The 21,971-nt window shown below is 48.9% G+C and overlaps 1 protein-coding gene across 2 annotated transcripts in view; it reads left to right on the forward strand.

Moving 5' to 3' along the window:
- The window catches only part of SLC24A3 (solute carrier family 24 member 3), a 567,991-nt gene extending 547,074 nt beyond the window's left edge, over positions 1-20,917 (forward strand). The window contains exons 16-17 of one of the 2 annotated variants that reach the window (XM_004447747.4): positions 15,539-15,604; positions 18,973-20,917. In XM_004447747.4, coding sequence (XP_004447804.3) covers positions 15,539-15,604; positions 18,973-19,122 — 216 coding nt within the window. In that variant the 3' untranslated portion in view covers positions 19,123-20,917. Of the gene's footprint in view, positions 1-3,428; positions 3,563-15,538; positions 15,605-18,972 lie in introns of those variants that run through there. The other variant, XM_058286760.2, reaches the window with a different exon arrangement.
- The last annotated feature ends 1,054 nt before the right edge of the window (positions 20,918-21,971 follow it).

A 21,971-nucleotide genomic window follows, 5' to 3' on the forward strand; every position in this document is an offset into this window, starting at 1 on the left:
CCAACTGTCTTAGGCACGTTATTTGCCATAAATAACCCCCAGAGTGATCTGTCTTCCTTTCCTCTCCTTCTAATGTTTCCCCAGCATTCTTCAGTCTGAAAAGATCACTGGACATGATTCTCATATCAGTAACACCCACAGCCATGAAAACACACACTTTTCAGGTCCAAAGTCTAGTGCAAGATGACGTGAAGACAAAAATTCAGGCCATATTAGAGATTTAGCTCATGTTCATGTTTCCAATCTGAAGAGGACATAATTGGATCACTCCAATTCCTTCTTCTGGAATTGTTTAAGGAGCACTCTACTCTTGTCCCATGGTGGAAGTTGCCTTTATCCTAGAGGGAAAATGTGAAGAGACAGATCACTTCTTGGTTTATGACCAACCTCCATGACATGCAGGAACATGCTGTTAGGGGAAACTTTGGGGTGGGGACACTCTAGAGAAAGGTGGGTCGAGTTGCATTTTTTACCCTAATACCACCATTTCTGTAACCAGTGCCAGAGACATCTTCGTTGTAGTCCAGGGATACAAATGCCCAGTGTAGGCCTCTCTTTTGAACGCAGAAATTTGGTGATTTGGTCTATAAACAGTTCATGGCGCCCAGGGAAATCCAGGAAAATTCATTTTGTATATGGTGTGAGGTAAGGGGTCCACCTTTATTCTGTAGCATGTATATATCTAGATGTCCTATTGACTCCACACTATTTGTTGAAAAGAAGATTCCATTTGGGATTTTAAGGATTCAAAGGAAAAATGTTGGTTAGATTATTTTTCAGTAATACAACTTAGAAACCATCAGGAAGCCACAGCTGTATTTCAGTTAATGTTGTGTCTTCTAGAACCTTGTTATTTCTTAAGTAGTGATATTCTTCATTATCAGGAAACATTTGCATGTTAAACTGAGTCAGAAATGTAAATGGGAAAGAAGCAGAGACAGGCCAGCCAGGTCAGCCAAATCACAGAGTGACAGAATAAGGAGCCCACCCCCTGACCTGGTAACATTCCTTGAAATGCAACTTTTTACTTAGTTTACTCAGTTAGTTGGCTCTCTGTAGTTGAGAGGGCATTCATCCAGGGAGGAACCCCATGAAAAAAAAAGAAGAAGAAGAAAATCCCAAGTCCTGCCTGCATGCCTGGCTCCTCCAATCCTTTCCAGCACTTCCCAGACACTGCACAGAATCTCATCTCCCTGTGTCCCTGTGGCCCATTCTCTTTCCTACCGTCTCACAGTGTCTTCCACATATCAAATCTATTTGCTGCACCCCAAGTATAAGGCCCTATCCACCTCATGTTTGCCATCCACACTGTACCCATCGCCATTCTTGTACACAGTAGGCATGTTTTAAATGTATAGATAAAAAATACATTTTGTTTCTCAAGTATAGGGGCATGCCATCCCTTGAACATCAATAGCCCCTGAGAGTTTGGCCATATTTCGGCCCAGTCAAATAATGTATGCTCATGGCGGTAATTCAGAGTTATCGAGAAAAAATTAAATTATATAGCCCATGGATATGATGAGCACCAAGTTTACAGTACATTTCAGAATGGAATATTTTCGTCAAAAGCACTTAAGGCACTAGTGTATAGAGAAGGAGACTTTCCTTTTCTGGGAAATTTCACTCATACAGATAACCTCTTTGTCGAGTAATGTTGGCTCAAAGCAGCAACACAGCACTGGCCCAGCTCAGCTTTGCCTTTCTGTTTCCCTGGAAGATCAGGGGCCCCAGAAAATGGCCCTCGGGGACCAGACTTCCTCAAAGAGGGGGTGACAGTAGCCCCCACAAGGGGTTCCTGCTGTCCCCTTCTCCAGCTCCTCCTTCAGGGGTCAGCTTAGATGTCACCCCAAGCCTGGATCAGGGGGAACATCTGTGTTTTTCAGAAGCTCCCATCAAAGTGCTTATCTTTGCCCTTTTGTCTATGTCCCCCCTTAGACCTAGAGAGGTGATCTCCCTGAGGGCAGGACTGTGCCATCTTACTCACTTACCATTCTCTCTGTGTCTAGTACAGAGCCTAGCACTTGGAACCTGCTCAACAAATATATGGATGGATGGATGGATGGGTGGATGGGTGGATGGGTGGGTGGGTGGGTGGGTGGATGGGTAGATGGATCCTAACTTTTCCATCAGCATCACTGCACCTGGGAAGGGGGACATGTGAGCAGAGCAGGTTGGAAGAATAAGCTAGCCAAAGAGAGCAGGAAGGCAAACATAGTAGAAATGGCTTCATCCATTGAGCACCTGTTATGCGCTGGGCACTGTGGGGACACTGAGCACACATGGACTCATTTAATCCCTACGATGGCTAACTAAGGGACGGCAGTAGTCCTTCACCAAATGCGTTCTATGCCAGGAGCTTGGCGAGGTGCTGGGGATGCAGGCAGACTAGCTCCTCCCTCTTAGGGCTTACTCCTCCTAAGTGAACAAGAACACAAGTGGGCTAGTTTCAGAGAGTGAAAGTCTTTTGAAAAGAGTCAGATGGGGTGATGCGATGGGGGTGTCACTGAATTGGGGGACAGGGAGGTCAGTTCTATGCTGAGCCATAAATAATGAGGAGTCAGCCTTGTGGAGAGCTGGGAGGAGGGTCAGGGTGGGATGCAGGGAGCATTCTGGGAGAGAGAACTGCAGGTGCACAGATGCTGAGGCCAGTGCGTCCTGAGAACAGAAAGAAGGCCAGGGAGGCAAGGGCAGGACGAGTGAGGTGGAGGGCAGCGGGCCCGGAAGGCAGTGGCTGCACAGCCTGGGACCACGCAGGCTCCTAAGAGTTTTGGGCTTTATCCTATGTGCAGTGCTGCTCTAGGCCCCATTCTGCAAATCAGGAATCCAAGGCCCAAAGCTGGCGAGGGGCAGAGAGAAGACACCAAAGAGAAGGCCAAAGGAGAAGGGAGGGAACTATTGCCAAAACAAAATACAAAATAAGCACATGGTGCCCACAGCAGTAGCCCGTGGATGCCGTGGGCACAGGACCATGGGCTTGATGGTTGGGGTAGAATTTAGACCGGCTCCACCCCTGAGCCTGAATCTTTACTGAAAGAGAGCACAGGGGCTGCTGATTAAAGCTAAGGTGGCTTCTTCACCTTTATATCAAGAGAGAATGAACTGGAAGGGAAGTGAGCCCTTGGCTCCCAGATTGTTTTCTAGAAGTGCCACGGACACGCTGGCAACTAAAGGAGTGGCAGCCCAGGGCCACAGGGTTAAGGATCTGGTGGCAGCTTTCCTGAGGATGCAGAGTTGCCCAGATCCCCCGTGTTCCCCGGATCCCTGGTGGCATCTTGGAGCGCCAGCTCCCTGAGCCCAGCCTCGTCTGGGGCCACTGGCTGTGGATGGAGAAGGCGCTGGGAAAATTGTCCCAGGTCTGTGGAAAGAGCAAACTTAGGGACTTATTTCCTGCATGTGTTCCAGTCTGCCCTCCCCTCTGCCCCCAGCTTTTCCCAGAGACAGGCTCCATTTCTGAAAGGCCAGCCCCGAGTCTCCTTCCCCTCAGCATGGCGTTGACCTGCTGACATCCGTCTGCCTCCCTGACATCAGAACCGAGCAGCCTGTGTGGGTTTAACGGTCTCTCCCGCCCTGACCAGGGCCCTGCGGACAATTCTGAAGCAATTTTTCATTTTCAACGAGATGAGATTTCCAAGTCCTCATTATCACCAAGACAGCTGCTTTGCACATGATATTAGGTTCATGCATTGGGCGGTATGAATGAATGCATTTTACAGATTTTGACTTTTCTTCGCACTTTGTGGCTTGCTTAGAAGGCAGTTACCTGATTGTTGCCTGAAATAAATATTTCCAAAGTCGAAGTTTGGACAATGAGTGCTTCCTGTTCCATCGTGGCAATGGGCTTGAAGAGAGCCAAGCATGTTGCCAGGCACCTCCAGGAAGCCAGGGCAAAACGCAGATTTCTACACCAGGGCTTAAAAATGTACAATAAATCCAAGAAGTGACAAGAAGCTCTTGTCTTTCCAAGCCAGAGCTCAGCAATATATCCTGCTTCCAGAATCCGCAGAGTTAAAAGGAAAAGGCCACAGAAGAGTCCTCACTCCACACCTGCTGCCCAGCCCATCCTTGCTTGGACCAAGCGTCACTGAATGCCTCTCGTGTGCTCAGCTGGTCAGCTCTGCTGGGGATGCCGCAGCGAGCAGACGAACACAGTCCTGTGCTCCCAGAACTACAGCCTTTGGAAGGAGTCAAAAACTAAACCCACCATTCCAACACCAAGCCTGGTGAGCTCTTCTGAGGGCTTGCCGTGCAGCGGTTGTGGCGGCTTAGGCAGGGGCACCTGGAATGCTTGTGAGGCAGTGACACTTACTCTGAGAATCCGAGATTGCCGGGAGCCGAGCAGGTGGAGAGGGCTGAGAGGACTTCGTTCCAAACAGAAGGAACAAACACCAAGCTTCAAGAAAGCTCTGTAGGGTAGAACGTGAGGAGTGGGGAATGGGGGTGCAGAGGGGAGGGGTGAAAAATGAAACTGGAGACAGAGTGACCGTGTGGTCAAGGGCATCGTAAGCCAGGGCAGTGGGAAGAATGGAGAGTATTGGAGTGAGGACATTTCTTTCTGGCGTCCTTTTCCTTTTAACTGTGTGGTGTGATCGTATGTGCATTTTAGAAAGAAGATTCTGACAACTACCTAGAGAATGGAGCCAGACAAGACTGGTGGCAGCAAGACCAGTTATGAGGCATTTGCAGTGATCCAGGAATGGTGACCTGGACTCGGGGAACTGTATCAGTTAGCTATTGCTACCTTAAGGCTGTGTAACAAACCACTCCAAAAACCCTGTAGCATACATCAGTTAACATAGATTTCCCACTTGTGCATCTGTGGGTGGACAAGGAGCTGATTCAGGCTTGGCTTCAAGTTTGGATGGGTCTGTTCCACGTGCATGTCATTTTCCTTGGACCAGTGGCTGCCAGAAGCATATTCTTCTCATGATGAAAGACAGGAATGCAGGGGTTAATACCTAAATATGCAAATACATTTCAAACCTGTGTTCATGTCAAAACCACTAAAATCCCATTGGTCAGAGCATATCACGTGGCCAAACATGAGGTCAGGAAGCAGGGAAGTAGCTCTGCTCACCATGAGAGTGTGAACAGATAGCCCCAGTACAGGAGGACGAGGGACCGGCAGTTCACTCTGCCTCCGAAGTGGCAGTGAAGCTGGAGAATGCTGGAAGGCTGAGAGATGACAGAAAAAGAGCCCACGGGACCTGGTGGTTGATTCCACACTACTGGAAACAGCTGGTAATGCGGAGGTGAGTTGAGACAGCCGAGACCTGGTCTTCCAGGATTTTGTTGGCCATTGTGAAATGTTTGGATTTTATTCTAACAGTTGAGAATTGCAGCAAGGTGATTTTTATTTGTTTCTCCTCTTCCCCGCCCCCCCGTTGTCTGCTCTCTGAGTCCATTCACTGTGTGTTCTTCTGTGTCCACTTGTATTCTTGTCAGCGGCACCAGGAATCTGTTTCTCTTTTTGTTGCGTCATCTTGCTGTGTCAGCTCTCCATGTGTGCAGTGCCACTCCTGGGCAGGCTGCACTTTCTTTAGCGCTGGGCGGCTCTCCTTATGGGGCGCAGTCCTTGCGCATGGGGCTCCCCTATGCGGGGGACACCCCTGCGTGGCACGGCACTCCTTATGCGCATCAGCACTGTGCGTGGGCCAGCTCCACACAGGTCAGGAGACCCTGGGTTTGACCCTGGGCCTCCCATGTGGTAGGCGGACGCTCTATCTGTTGAGCCAAATCTGCTTCCCTGATTTACATTTTAAGATCATATATAATTCTGTCCGGAAATACATTAGAAGAAGGCCAGAGTGGAAGAGAGGAGACAAGTTAGGGAGCTGGTAGCAAAAGAGGGTGGTGACTTGGGTTGGTGTAGATAAAGAGGGAAAAAAGGAATTTTTGTTGTTTAAGGGACAATTGATAAGATTTGCTGATGGATGGCCGCAAGGAGATAAGAGAAAGAGAAAATCAAAGGTGATTTCGAGTGTCTTGGGCAACTGGGTGTATTGTGGAACTGTTTATGAGATGGGGAGGACAGGATGGTGGAGAAGAGCATATTCAAGAGGAAACAATCAAGAGTTCCGCTTAGGACAGATGGTGTGAGAAGCCCAAGTGGTATCCGATGAAGATGTCAAGTATGCAATGGAATAAATAGGTCTGAACTTTCAGAAGAGAGGTCTTTGTTTCAGATAGAAATTTGGGGATCAATAGCATGAATGTTTTTTTTTTAGTTAGAGCAGTTGTAAGTTTCCAGAAAAATCCTGCAGAAAGCACAGAATTCCCATGTACCTCATACCACCCACCAACACACACTTTTTTCTCCGTTGTTAACATGTTGTATTAGTGTTGTATCTTTGTCACAACTAATGAAACATTGTTATAATTATACTATTAACTGTCCTATTGCATTAGAGTTCACTTTTTTGTTGTACCACCCTGTGGAATTTTTTAAATTATTTTTATTCTGGTAACATATATGTAACCTAAAATTTCCCATTTATCCACCTTCATTTATACAATTCAGTGGTGGTAATTACACTCATAGCATTGTGCCACCATTATCATCTATTTCCAAAACTTTGCATCACCCCAAACAGAAACTCCATATCCATTAAATATTAATTCCCCATTCTTTACCCCCACACTAGCTGCTAGTTTCTGACTCTTGAAATTTGGGTATTCTAATTATTTCATATAAGTGAGATCATACAATGCTTATCCTTTTGTGTCTGGTTTATTTCGCTCAGCACAAAGTCTTCAAAGTTCATGCACATTGTCACATGAATCAGAGCTTCATTCCTTTTTTCAGTGGAATGGTATTTGACCATAAAAGGAATGAAGCAGAGAAGCAGCTGTGGCTCAATCAGCTGGGCTCCTATCTACCATATGGGAGGCCCTGGGTTCACGTCCCAGGGTCTCCTTGTGAAGGCAGGCTCACCTGCATGCCGCGGAGAGCTGCCAGCCCACAAGTGCCACCGAGTGCCTCCTGGCCCGCAAGTACTGCAGAGAGCTGACTCAGCAAGGTGACGCAACAAAAGGGAGACAGTAAAAACACAGAAGAGCAGCGAATGGACACAGAGAGCAGATAACAAGCAAGCTGCAAGGAGGAGAATAAATAAAAATAAATACAGACACATAGAAGAATGGACACAGCAGAAAGCAAGCAAGCGGGGGGTGGGGAGGAGTAAAAAAAAAAAAAAAAAAGGAAGTAGATATAGACAGAACTGTAGCCTGATGTTGAGTGGAAAAGGAAGCTAAGGAACAATCAGCCAGAATGGGGAGAATCAGGGGAAAGCGGGACCATGAAACCAGGACAGTGTTCCAAGGAGGACCCCATGGCCAACTGTATCAAGGGCTTTTTCCAAGCTCCTTCTCCCAAGGGCAGCTTCTCCCACCAAACCCCTCCTCCAAGAAGCCTTCCCCCAGCCAAATTTAGCACCTTCTTTAATCACTTGGGACTCTAATCTCTGATATGCATGTCTTCCCCAAACTCTCTCACTTAGGGTGGGAGCTCTGTCTTACTCAATGTATGCTCCCCAGCAGAGGGCCGGATGGAAGCAGTGAACCAATCAGTTTGGATGCTTGCCCACATTTCTTTCCTGCCTTTGCTAGCAATCTTTCCCAAAGCAGGTTCCTAATGTCCGACCTCTGCTCTAGCTTCTAAAGCAAGTCTTCACTTTCCTGAAAACCCCATCCCCAACCCCCAGGGGCAGTGCTGGGGTGCCAGAGCCACCCCTACAGGCTCGCGGGAGGCACCGGTACAGAGCCCTCCAACCCCCGCACCTGTAACCTCTCGCTGGCAGCTGGTAACGGCCTTGCTAGGTGTATTTCCACCCCTGAAGTCTACGGAGGTCGTTGAACATTTTCCAGCATGCCATTACCAGGGGCCATCTACAGACTCTTCCCGCAGGACCTGGATCGGTGATTTAGGGATTGTTTGCTGACCTCTTCACGGGTGATGCCTCTAGAGCTTGTTAACAGCTCCTGGGAGCAACAGGGACCCCACCCAGTCCCCTAACAGTGAATCTTTAAGGTGAGATTTCAAGGGCTGGGTCAGGAAAATAAGATGACTCGAGGGGAAGACAGGCTCCCTGCAGGCCCCCCATGGCCCTTACCTGGGTCTTCAGGGCCTAAAGCTGATTCAGTCTCATTATTTATCACAGTTGAGCTCCCCCGAGGGCCATTGATCTGAGACAAGGATTCGAGGGCCCAGGAATTTGTTCGGGGAGAGTGGGGATGGTGAGAGTGGGACAGGAAGGCAGCCAGCAGAGGGGTGTTAGCAAAGCAGTTACGGCGGCAGGAGCTCCATCTGCCAGCGCGATCAGGGAAGTGGGCCCCCCTGGGCAGCCCGGGAGTCGGGGGTTTATACACCCACTTCTGAGCGCCACCTGTGGAGGACAGCACCCAGGGCCGTTAGCTGCCAGCACATTCCGGGGTCAGGCCTGGATGCAGCAGCTGGTCAGCTGGGGTGCACCAAAGTCAGGGAGGCGGCGGGAGGGAGCCCCGGTGGGGCTGCTGCTTGGGCCTCTGCAGTCTTCAGATTCACTTGGGATTCATGCAGAACAGAGAGGAGGGACAGAGTGCGATGCGAGTGCCTAGAATCCGGCGCCCCAGCCTAGCCCTGAGCGCAAGCTCAGCCCCTGGGTTGGTTCCCAGGGCTGCCTTCCACATGTGCCGCCAACTGGGTGGCTCAGAACAACAGGAACTCATGCCCTCATGGCTCTGGAGGCCAGAAGTCCAAGTCCAGGGGAAGGGCCAGGCGCTCCTGGGGCTCCAGGGGACAACCCTTTCTGGCCGCCCCCAGCCCCCAGGGACCCCAGGCATCCCTTGGCTCATGGCAGTAGCGCTCCAGTCTCCCCCTGTCTTCACACGGTCTCTCCTCTCCTTAGAACACCTGTCCTGCAATTCCAGGCCCACCCCCACTGCAGCGTCACCTCACTTTAACTGGATGACATCCGCAAAGACCCTCTTTCCAAACAAGGTCACACTGACAGGTCCGGGTTGGAACTCGAGCTTATCCTTTAGGGAAGGGCCCACACTACAAGCTTGGCCGGGGAGGGGGCGGGGAGGGCCGTGGCGAAGGTCTTTAGCCTCCCTCAGACTCAGCTGTTTAAATGGGAAGAACAGACCCACCCCAGTCACCTCACAGAGCTGCCCCGAGACCTTGTTCATAGAGCACCTTGGAAAGGCAAGGCTTAGGCAGGTGTACCATTTGGCATTATTTATGAATTAAAAAAATAGATATTGGGTTATGTTTGTAAATTGGTCAGTTTCGCTGAGTATATTATTTGGATTGGATTCAGAGGTTTCACTTTACTTGATTAAATTGTAATAAAGGCTTTGGGCCATGTCAGTAGCCCAAGGGGGCAGGGACTCACAGAGAAAATGACACGGCAGAGGAGACAGTGTCGAGTCTTGATATTGGGGCCCCAGGAAGTAAACACACAGAGAAGCAGATACGTGAGGAAAGAAAGAAGGCTCCATTAGACATGGTAGAAGCTCCCGGAAGAGAGACGAGCTGTTCACCTGAGAGTCTACAGCTGACCTTGTGGAGAGAGCAGAGCAGCTGAGCCCAGAGAGAAACAAGCCCTGGGAGAGAGACAAAACTTGTTCCAGCCTACAGCTGATATTGGAAGAAGCTGGGACCATGGACCCTTGGGAGGAGGAGGAAGCCTGAACCCTCACAGATATCGCCCACCATCTTGCATCAACACATGGCAACAGACTTTGGTGAGGGAGGTAACTTATGCTTTATGGCCTGGTAACTGTAAGCTTCTACCCCAAATAAATACCCTTTACAAACCCAATAGAGTTCTGGTACTTTGCATCAGCATCCCTTTGACTGACTAATATGGCAGTTCAGCTGTCCTTAAGTTGCTTCTTTGCTGTAGGCTGGTTTACTTTTATTATTTTCATTGCATTACTGTACTTCATTTAATGGCTGAAGGAAAGAGACACCCACCCAGTGATGTCATACAATGGAAAACCAAAATGAGGCCCATCCTTTGGGAACCTACAGCCAAACAAAAGTTAAAATCACCCAAATGAGAAAATGCAAAGTGACATGCAACATATGTTCCAGGTTATAAATAAATTTGCAAAAATCCAGCAGCTTCTTATTTTTCCTAAAAGAATTCACTGGTTGGGCGGAGCTGACCTCAGGCAGCAGAGAGACGATTATTGAAAACTGTAGTATAGGGGAGCCAGACTCTTTAAGGCTGGGGGTTCGGGCTCCCCAAATGCTGTGGGAGTCGGGGAACTATGTCAAGAACTGTGTGCACGTGTGGAACAATGTGGGAATGGGTCTGTGTGTGCACCCAAACAGACAACTCTGCGTGCATCTCGGCTGGCTTCTTGTTGCCTGAGGAAGCAGCCAGGCTTCTCTTTCCTCGGCAACAACGGCCAAGAGGGAGTTGGAGAATGAAGATGCATACCTTCGAAGGCAAGTAATAAAAACAATGTTGAGTGTCAGGATTGAACGATCTGAGTTGAGCCTTGGGCGCTTTCAGCTCAGTGTTGCCATGCAGACTTTCTTGCAGCATTGCTATGGAGACTTTCTGAATTTGCACTGACGGTGCCTTCATCTGGGGAGCAGGGAGGAGGGAGAGAACTGTCTAGCTAAACACTGGGCAAGATGGGACCTCAGAGGCTTTTTCAAGCCTTTACAAAGGTAATCTACCAGCATGAAGGGCCGGTGCTGTTGTCTGCTTTAGCATCACCAGCCAACGCTCAGCTCAACATACAGTGCGTGGAGCCAGGAGGACATTTAGGTGCAGTGCAGAATGAAGAAGAACTCGAGACCCAGCGCCTTCCCTCCTAGCATGTGGACTAGCTGGGGAGATCAGTTCACCCCTGAGGCAAAGGCAGGTGGACTAGCAAAGTCCCAGGGGACTTAGAAGAGGCACCTGGCCTTCTGTTGGGGTGGGGAAAAAGGGAGCACCCCACCCTATGGACTGGAAGGCTCCCAAGGGGAGAGAGGAGTGTGCTAAGGTGGGGAGGCAAGTTACACTAGGTCAGATCAAGGGCCACATACCCGGTTGTAGAAGGGACATGAGAGATGAGACTGTGTGCCAGGTCACAGCACAGCCCGGGGATCTCAGCAGTGCAGCAGCCATCTTCATTATCTTCAGAGTAGTCATCCTGTTGGCGAGAAGGAACCGTCTAGGGGTGGCTGCTCATTTTTTTGATTTTTGAATTATAAAAATGGTATATGCTAATATCTCAGAACTGGAAGGAGCCTGGCTGCCCATCACTAGGAGAAGAGTTAGACACACTGTGCTGTATTTCTACTGTTAGAAAAAGAAATGAGCTATTGATGCAATGAGAAACCATGAAGGCATCTTTGAAAACAGTATGCTATTATAAATAAAAGAATCCTCATGAAAGAATGCACACCGTCTGACCGCATTCATGTGATGTTCTAGGAGAGGCTAACCCAGGCTATGGTGTAGAAACTTAGAGCCTCTGTTGCCTCTGGGTGAGATTGACAGGGAAGGACCAAAAGAACTTTCTGGGGTGGTGGGAGTGCTGTGTCGTGGCTGGAGTTTGGAGAAGGTGCATGCACTTCTCACAACTCATTCATTTGAACCATTGCAATTTGTGAATTTCACTGTAGGAAAACTGCATCTAAAAATAAAAGGCTCTGACCTACAGTTGAATTCGGCTCAGTGAGATGCAGGCTAAAGGCTTCAGGGTATGCAACTTTACTGGGAAGTTCATTTCAAAACCAGGGTGGTATCATTTTTCAACTTTTCTGAGTATTTGAAAATATTTAAAGGTAAATGTTCAGTGGAAAAAGGAAGCTATGTATGCTTGTAAGAAAAATAAAATCAAGTGGGGACAGGAGTCAGGCAGTGTTGGGGCGGGGCTGCGTTGCTTTCTGGAACCTTCGCCAGGGCTCTCTTTGCTTCCGTCCTGTCTGACCAGTCCACCCTGCCCCAGAAGCGCTCTTTTGCAAGCATGTTCATCATGAGACTTCGTGGACATTCATTACTCCTGCATCGGTTACTTATTAAGCAGGTGGTTTGGGTCCAGCCCTGTGCAGGCAGGAGATCAAGACAAAGGTGGACCCTGCCCTCTTGAAGCATTGATCCAGGAACCTCAGGCGATGAGTTCATGAAAGGAGCTGGGTTCCAGGGAAGTGGCCTCAGGCAGCTCGCCGAGTGGTGGAGACTCCCTTGGTTTGCCAGGGTGGCCGTGACAAAGAGCGTAGAGTGCGTTGGCCTAAATATCAAGCCTTTATTAGCTCATGGTTTCAGAGGCTGAAGTCGGAAACCGAGGTGATGGCAAGGCCACACTCTCCCCGCACAGCCCGCGGCGTCCGGCGCCGGCTTGCGGCAGTCCCTGGGGCGCCCTGGCTTGCGTCTCTGCCCCCATCACATGTCTGTCTCTCGCTCCTAGCATCCGCTCTCCTGGTGTCCACGAACTTCAGCCCGCTGGCTCCTCCAGCCACTTCCCAGTGACCATGGGCCTTCCTTCCATCTGGCCCCTCCTAAAGTGGTATCTTAGGAGATCCCATTCCCAAATGAGCCCACGCCTTAACCAAGCGTCCTGCTCACAGATGAGCTCACACCCCCAGGAACTGGAATCAAGATGTAGATCCAGAACAGGTCTTTTGAGGGTACACACAATGCAATCCACTGCAGAGCCCCAGGCAGGGGAAAAAATCAATCCTCACAGCCACCCCAGAGGCAGAAGCTGTCTTATCTCCATTTCACAGCAGGAAACTGAGGCGTGTGGACAGTAAGTCTCTTGTCTGTGATTATACACAAATGAGCGACCCAGCAGAGCTTCAAAACCCAGAAGCTGGGTCTGGAGCCCACGCCCTAAATCAGAGGTCAGCAAACATTTTCTGTAAAGGGTGTGCGAGCAAATATTTTAGGCCTTATGGACCAGCGAGTCTCCATCACAGCTCCTTGACTTAAGCAAAAGCAGCCATAGGCAGCGTTTAAACGAGTGAGCTGGGTTCCGATACAATTTTATTTACAAGAACATGCGACAGGCCAGGTTTGGCCGGTGGACTGTGCTTTGCCGCTCTCTGTCCAAGCACAGCTCCCCTGGCCGTAAGGGGTTCAGGTTTAGACTGAGAGCTCTAATTCCTGATGTGGCTTCAGTGGGGACATGTGGGGTCAGAGAGTGAGGGCCAGATAGCAGCTTGGAGGGCCTGGGTCTCTAACAGGGAACAGCAAAAACACCCCCCACGCCCTCCCCGGTGCATGTGACACCAAAGGTAGACTGCAGGGAAAAAGGTGAGAACAGAAGAGAAAGTTGAATGTTGTCTTTGGAGCCAGATTCAGAATTTCTGCAGCAGTGTTCTTTAAGCTTTTAGGGGAATGTAGGAAGAGTAAAGTCCAGAAGCTTTGTTTTCGAATGTCTACTTGTGAAAATGCCTGGCCCAAGGGAATTTTCCTGCCTGGAGTTTTGCTCTCACTTTAACTCATTTCTTGTTGCTGATAAGGATTCCGCCCCAGAGCTTGGAGAGGGAGCACACGGGGAAGGCAGGCGCTGTCCCTGTCCTTAGAAGAACCAGTGCAGTATTGAAAATTAGGAGCTCAAAAGAATTTCAGAGTGCTTGTTCACGGCTCCAGGGTACTGCCACAGCAGGCTCCTCCTCTCTGCTTAGGTCCGTCATCTTGCTCTGAGGAGCCTCGGCGCTCCCCTCCGACCTCCCCTGCTAAAGATGAGCTCATCGCCGTCAGTAATTCTTCCAGAGCTTGGACCTGTCCACATGAGCGAGTAATTTGCTGGGTTAAAGAACTTTGGGTGCAGACACCTGGCGGTTGCTTGGTGTCACAGACACCCTTGGGGTGAGATTCCATGGGAACGGGACACAAATAAGTCCCTCTTGGAGCACCCCCTTTCCTTTTGCCCTGAAAACGAAGCTGCCTGGTCGTTGGAGCAACTCCCCAGAATGGGCGACGTCAGCTGGGCTTGAGGCCTTCCGTGGGGACGGGCGAACATCCAGCCTCAGTTAGGGTCAGTCACTGCCAGAGTCGGGGTGGACAAGGAGGAACGGGTGAGATGAAGTTTCCTCACTAAGCCAGGACGAGAGTTAGATCCTGTGCTGCAGCCGCTCCAGTTACTGCTGCATAACCAGCAACCGCCAAATCTCAGCCTTCCACAGCAGTTGGCATTTATTTGCCTCACGTCTGTGAGGCTGCAGGGGCTCGCCTGACCACAGCTGGGCTTGCTCATGTGGCTGCTCGAGGCCAGGCATGGCGGGTAGCTCTGCTCGCCAGGTCTCTCATCCTCCTGGGAGCTGACCACCAGCCAGGGCATGTTCTCACGGTGATGGTAGAGGCACAAGGGGACAAGTGGTGACCAACAGGCTGTGGGCTGGCCCACCCATCCCTGTCACCTGGGCCCCACCCACAGTGGGAGGGCAAAGGAACAAGACATAGGGCAGAATGGCCAGGAGGCTGCCTGGCCATTCACATTTTAGCCAGAGTCCACGGCCAGTAGCGCACACCTCAGGACAGGTATTTCATTTATCAGCGTTCACATTCTTGTCCAATGTGTCAGGCAGAAGTTTTAGTTTGCAGAATTTTTATTTTTGGAAGACAAGGCTTGAATGATCAGCTTATCCAGGAATCCACCTTTGGTCAAGGGCCAACTCACATGCTTGCCTTTCACCTGAGTGGAATTCATCAACTGATAGAGTTGGTAAGAATTAAAAACAAGCCTCTCAGCTGACCCATGTGTCTTGTTCTGCTTGGGACCACCCATCAAGTTAGGAGGAAGGCCACAGATATTTTAATGAAAAAGAGATAAAAAGTCCATTAATATTTTTCAAAATATGGTCACCATCACCAGTGGTATGAAATGCACGCTAAAAGAGTGAGTTCAAGAAAGGGGGGAAACGGACTTTGGCCCAGTGGTTAGGGCGTCCGTCTACCATATGGGAGGCCCGCGGTTCAAACCCCGGGCCTCCTTGACCCGTGTGGAGCTGGCCATGCGCAGTGCTGATGCGCGCAAGGAGTGCCGTGCCACGCAAGGGTGTCCCCCGCGTGGGGGAGCCCCACGCGCAAGGAGTGCGCCCGTGAGGAAAGCCGCCCAGCGTGAAAAGAAAGTGCAGCCTGCCCAGGAATGGCGCCGCCCACACTTCCCGTGCCGCTGACGACAACAGAAGCGGACAAAGAAACAAGACACAACAAATAGACACCAAGAACAGACAACCAGGGGAGGGGGGGAAATTAAATAAATAAATAAATCTTTTAAAAAAAAAAAAAAAAAAAAGAAAGGGAAAGCTCTCTGGAGGTCAAATCCATAGGGAGTGTTTGGAGCGACAAGAACCATGCCACACACAATGGAGAATTAAAGTGGCCATGGGACAGTCCCAGCTGGGTCTTCATTTATTGAGGGTACAAGGCATGTCTGGGGTATTTTAGAACAGGATGCTGTGGAGCCTGGGTGCCGGGGCCTCCCGTGGCTCTTCCATTCTAAAGCAGAGATTTGGAATCAATGCTTCTCAGAGTTGCTTGCGCACCCTGCCTTAAGCAGCTGTCTTTTCAGAAGCCTAACTCTGTTTAATCCTTTGTTGCAGATTCGACTGAATAGCAGGGGACTGATCTATTCCGTGGGCTTGCTCCTAGCCTCTGTCTTCGTCACGGTGGGTTTGCAACTCTCTCCCCCTTCTAGAGTTTTCATGTTCTTCCTTCTGGGTTCTTGACTCCAGTGTTTGGATACCAGATGACCATGGCCTCCACATGTCCCAGCTTGTGGCCATTTCTTATAGAAGTGGGTCCTAGCTACTCACTAGGAAGCCCTTCTCCCTTTCTGGAAGGAAGTTAGCCCTCCTCTGGGAAGTGTGACCCTGTCTCATGTCAAGAACACACCGTTTTATCAAAGCAGAGGGAGGTCCCACTTTTTCTGCAGGATTAGTCACAGAAGGGTGGATTTCAATAATTGCCTATTGCAGGTAACTAAAAATCTCAATAAATACATGGATTTGACTCATACTCAAGAGCCTAAGAATGTATTTATTTTATTGACTGTGCACTTTCATGTCATTCCACTTTCTCTGCAGAAACACCCATCTGTATAACTTAATATTCCCAGTTCCACTGGTGGTGGGAACAAATTAACACCAACACCTGGATACCCATGTAAGGTATCCATTAATATACAAGCATGCTGTTGAATTTTTGCACTAATAACCATTGAGGGGCAATATGTTTTATCCTTAATTTTCTCAAGGAAATGTTAGTAGAATCATACCTGGTATATTGTTGACATACATATGCCAAAGAATGGGAATTGAGAAGGGCAGGCAGGAAGCAAGAGAAGTCATTTACAGGTTCACAGTGTAAGTCTAATGTCATAGTTTTACCAAAGCAAATACTGCCTTACACTAAAACAAAAATCTACATAATTCATTCTTTCATAGTTTAGGAGTTTCTTCAGGTCTGGTACGGTGTTGTAATAGCCACCATCTATTGAACATTTAGTGAATACCAGGCACTGTGCTAACTACTTTGCATGTATTTTCCCATTTGGAGCTCTCCATACTGCCATGAGGTAGCCACTATTATCATCCCCATTATACAGATGAACAACTGAGGTGGAGAAAACTTGAGCAACTTGTCTCCGTTAGCACTGGGAGCGAGTGGAGGAGCAAACATTCTGATATCAGGGTCCATGCTCATAACTCAGGACCTGATCATCACTTCTCATTATGCCATGCCACAGTTGTGGAAGCTATAGGAGATTGGGCTGGACCCCAGCTGGACTGTTGAAACTGGATCTTGGAAAAGCTGGAAAGGAGGTTTGGGAAGGAAGCACCATTTCAAACACCTTCAGTTTCAAGTGCCTATTTGACATCTAAGGGGAGATGGCAAGAAAGGCTTTGGAAATATGAGTCTGAGGGCAAGGGTCCAGGCTGGAGATCCCAGAACATAGATGATATTTAAAGTCGTGCTATTGGATGCAGTTACTAAGGGAGCAAGTATAGACAGAAAAGAGAAGAGTCCTGAGATCCAAGTCTTGCTGTACTTCAGCGTGATGAGGCCAGAACACCAAAAGACAGAAGAGAAATCACAGAGGTCAGAGGAAAGCCAGAGAGTGTGCCGACCAGGAGCCGAGGGAAGAAGGTATTTCCAGGTAGAGGGAGCGATCAGCTGGGGCAGGTGCTGCCGGTTGGTCAAGTCAGTGAATCCTTAGCATTGGCCATGAAATTCAGAATGGCAGACTCATTGCTGCTCTTGATAAAGGGTTGTTTCTGTCTAGTGGAGGGAGCAGAAGATTGAGGGGAGCTGGAAAAAAGAGAATGAAAGGAGAGAAATTAGAGACAGATGGTATTTACAACTCTTTCTTTGAAATTATCTTGCTGTAAAGGAAGGAGAGAAATGGAAATCAACAAAGAGTGTTGTTTTTTAAGATGAGAGAAATGAGAGCATTCTTCTTTGCCAATTTGAACAAATCCTGTGGGGAGAAGGATGTAGATAGAAGGGCACATTACTAGAACTATGTCTTACGCAGCAAGAGGAAACGGGATCTAGTAAACAAGCAGAGGAGCGGTCCGTGGACAGGGACTGGGCAGCAGGTGCTCATAAACAGGAGAGAAGATGGGTGGGTCAGTGTGGTAACGGGGAGCTCTGGGAGACAGGAGCGCAGTTCAAGAGCTGAGAGGGAGGGAGAAGAAGGGAATGGTGAGGCTTGACAAGAGAAGGGGTGTGAAATAGCCACAAAGGAAAGTGAAAGAGCGTGGACTGGGGAAATAGAAGATGATTGCCAGAGTCTCAATGGCCCACTTTGGATTAATGGAGAGTTGGCTTGAACCGAAGTGCTGTGGCTTAGCCAAGCAAGGACCACAAAGTGAGAGAGGGGCCCGGAAATTGAGGGTGGCTGTCAGGGCATCATGCTAACGATGGCTGCTGAAATATAAGCAGGGTGAGGAGGGAGGGCAGGACACAAGGGGGATGAAGGACGGTGAAGCGGTGGTAGTCACAGGGGGCTCACAGGATTGGTGGAGCTCAGATACCAGATGAAGTGAGCTGGAAAGGCAGGAGATTGTGGTCGGAAATAGAAGGTTTCATGCTGCGATTATGGAGATATTCTGTTCTTGGGAATGTCAAGGTCTACACTGCTGGGCTATCTATTAGAACTTTCTGCCATGGTGGAAGTGACCTGTATATGTGCTCCAGCCACATGTGGTAGCCACCAGCCACTTGTGGCTGTTGAGTACTTGAAGTGTAGCTAGTGCAACTGAGAATCTGAAGGTTTATTTTTGTTAATTCCAATTAATTTAAATTTAATTTCAAGTAACCCCATGTGGCTAGTGGGCTAGGGTAGGGTGGAGGAGCTCCCCTTTGTGGATATTGAAATCACTGAGAAAGGTGACAGGCATGGTAGAGAGTGTGGCAATGTGCTGGGACTTACGATCTCCAGGGACTGGGCAAGCGTGACCGGGGTCGATAGCTGACCACAGGCAGGAGGGCTACAGCATGACCTTCACAAGCCTTTAGATTCCAAGCTGGGTGTTTTCAGGGAGCAAAGAAGGAAAATGGTCTGGAGGCAGCAGTGAGGAGCAAGAAGGACAGCTGTCCGGCCTCCAGGAGCTGGAACGTGGAAGAGAAACAGGGCTGCCGGGGAAGGGTCCTCGAGGGAGAGCCCAGGCCTGGTGATCGGAATGTTCCAAGTGGGGGATGACGTGGGGAAGGGCCCAGAAAGGCCATGCCGGGCACAGAAGACCTGGGATGGGAGTGCAGGAGACAAGACATGGCTGGTAGGCTCTGCTGACGAATCCCCTCTTTTATGATGCTTTATTTTCCCACAACCGCTAGGTCCTGACTTCTACTTCTCTTGATTTTCATGTTCTTACCTTTCCCAGTCTGAGAAGTGGGTTTTGCAATCACAGAGAGAATCGGTGGCTTGCCCAGGGTTGACCAATTGGCCCCCACCCAGGCCACCCCAGGACCTGGCCCCCTACCATGGCCCCCTCCTCCCGGTGCCGTCTGACCCGGCTTCTGTCTGTTGCAGGTGTTTGGCGTTCACCTGAACAAGTGGCAGCTGGACAAGAAGCTCGGCTGCGGGTGTCTTTTCCTGTACGGCGTCTTCTTGTGCTTCTCCATCATGACGGAGTTCAACGTGTTCACCTTTGTGAACTTGCCCATGTGCGGGGACCACTGATCCACTGGCCGACCGTCGAGGCTCTGTTCCTTCTTTTCTGTGCAATACAAGAGCCGGCCGCATCCCGAGTCCCGCGGGCCCCGGGGCCGTGCCGTCCGTCTGTCCCGCGCTGTCCGTAGGCCTCCACCCCTGGCTAGGTGGCCCAGGAGCTCCCCGACCCCTTCCCTGGCTCCTCCACCTCTTGAATCCTACCTCCTACCCCTTCCCACCTCCTCCATGCGAAGACCTCCGACATCGACGTGATTTTTCAAGCTCCATTTTTGAACAGTGACTGAGATTCTAGAAAAACTGGCTGCTAACTGGCCCAAGTCAGGCAAAACTTGGTACAATCCCTCCGCCTTTTTTTAAGTTATTTGACCGAAGATAATCTAATTTATGGCCTGAGATTGTGGCAGAAATAGAAAGGCGAGGGTACATGGATTGTAGGGAGTGTTTGGGATTTTGTTTTGTTTTGGGGTTGATTCCCAGGTTACTGGGTTTTGAGGGTGATGGTTTTGCTTTGAGGGGTCTCCCCTTTTTTTCCCTTTCCTTCCAGAGTTCAAGATTTTCTCTGGCATCTTCTTCAACTGGGCTCTGGGTTAGTTGATAATCCAAAGGTTGGACCTGCAGTGTCTTCTGGGGTTTAATCCGAAGCACATTGGAGCGTGCATGGACTTAGTGTTTATAGAAGGGACCGATGGGCAAGGCTCCCGGGAATGAATGCATGACTTTTTATACCCAACCAAGGATGCATCTCCAAAGTTCTATGGGAGTTACCTGGGGGTGGGGGTGGGGGGAGGAGTAGGGCAAGGTTTTCAAGGAAGTCAGCTTCCCTCATGTCCATGTGACCATCACTTTCACACTAGGCTCTCTCTAGTTTTTCAAGCAATAGTTCCAGCCTGCCCGAGGCCTTTGATGAGGGGGCCCTGGTTCATCTTTCCATCCACAAAGGCGCCAGGCAATCAGCCACCGGTGCCACCCCCAGCTCCTGAGTCCCTAAGATGTGCTCTTGTTGCTTGGTATTTGGGGTGACAGGGAGTGACCCAGAGGCCACCACTGCTTTCTGCACAGGAGCTATAGACACTGGTTTCTTTGCAAATGGAGAGACGCGCATTTGCACAGATGTCGTCAACAAAGTCCCAATTCGCCACTCGGCATTGAGTACACTGGACCCCGACGGCTGGCTCTTGGGCAAATGTCCTTCCTTCTGGGACACTACTGCCAAGCTGACCTGGCTCCACCTCCCTGTCCCCTCCTGGAGGGATGGCAAGGGTAGGAGAAACCAAGAACTGACACCTTCGAAGCCACAGAACGTGTTCATTGCAGACTCGCTCAAGGGCATAAATTATTGTGAACATTTTTTGCCAATCACTGCTCCATCGCCCTGCTAGATTTTATATGATGCTGAATTAATATACAGACTAATTCCACCGAGTTGAGGCACACCCATGCTTGTTACACTTGTATTTATTGAAACTGTGGATTCTTGCCCGTGCTGTCCCTTGTATTTCCTTTAAGCACTGATCACTTATCATTCATTTGGTAGGGTTTTCCCATCCCTCGTACACCTTCTGGTATGAATTGTAAAAATAACCTGCTACCAATTGGTTGAATGTTCTGTCTGAGGTGCAAATGGAGGCCGGCATTAGTCAATGAGCACCCGCCCAAATGAGGAACGAGAGAGGAAACCATCTGTTTGGGCTCTCAGAGCTAAGACACACTTATGGACACTGTTGCACATTTTGCACTGGTTTATGGCGATTGTTTTCTCTGGACGGATAGTGTAAAATAAACTCTGTTCTGTATTCTTCCTCGAGCAGAGCACATTACTTTCTCTCCTGGAGTGTTGCCAGTTTCGCATTAGGGATTTTGCCTGGAAAGTAAAATGAGCCCGTCTCTGTGGGGCCAGGTGTTTGTCCTTTGTTTCTGGGTTGACTCACCTGGAACCCTGATTTGCAGATTGCAAGTAGGAAGTGGCAAAATTACATCTTAATTTTCAAGGGTCATTGGCCCTCACATCCAGGAGACTGCACATGACATTCCACTGGGGATCCTTCTTTTAGGATGCAAGGAAGTGTCCCAGTGCTGATGCTGACAGTGAGCAGCATTCAAGTTCTCCATCCTGTCGTCTTTTACTAGTTTTCATGAAAATTAAGACTTCCCCAAAGCTCTTTCCTTAAAAGAGATAGTAACAGGTATCATAAGCCATATTCTTATCCTGTATGACTGCCAAGAAATAATTGCTCTGAATCTAAAAGTAAAACCAAAGTTAATAAGTAAGCCAGGATTTCACCTGAAACTCCACCCAATTCAGTAGAACTGTAAGAATCAAAAAAAAAAAAAAAAAAATAGTTGCTAATTCACAGCTCTGACTTGATTTAACTATTTAAAAATATATATTCTTGGGGGTTGGGAAAATACAAGGGAACTTAGCTTTGTTTTGAGTGTTAACACCTTAAAATGAATCACCACCACACTTACGCGTGTTCCTGGACACAGGTCAGAGTGTTTTTGTTATGCTAATTGTCACAAAACAAGGTGCTTTATCATAAAATATTTTGTTATACAATTCTTAATTCTTTTAGTCCTAAGCAAGGCCATTGAATGAGAAGTTTGATTTTTTGGTTTCTATATATGAGCACATCTTCCATGACATCTTTAGAAACCATCATCCCGTGCTAAATTTTTCCAAGAGAAAATTCTGGGACAAGGTAACATTTAAATTTTTCATGCATAATGATTGCCAACCTAGAAAAAGAGTTTCTTTTCTGAAATGAGAATATATTGTATTTCCATCCAGCTCTTGAAAAAAAAAAGTATAAAAGTGCAACCATGCATGACTGGGTCCTGAGTTGTCAGTTGAGAATGTG

Source organism: Dasypus novemcinctus, chromosome 24 (genome assembly GCF_030445035.2).
Source record: "Dasypus novemcinctus isolate mDasNov1 chromosome 24, mDasNov1.1.hap2, whole genome shotgun sequence".
Lineage (NCBI taxonomy): Eukaryota > Metazoa > Chordata > Mammalia > Cingulata > Dasypodidae > Dasypus > Dasypus novemcinctus.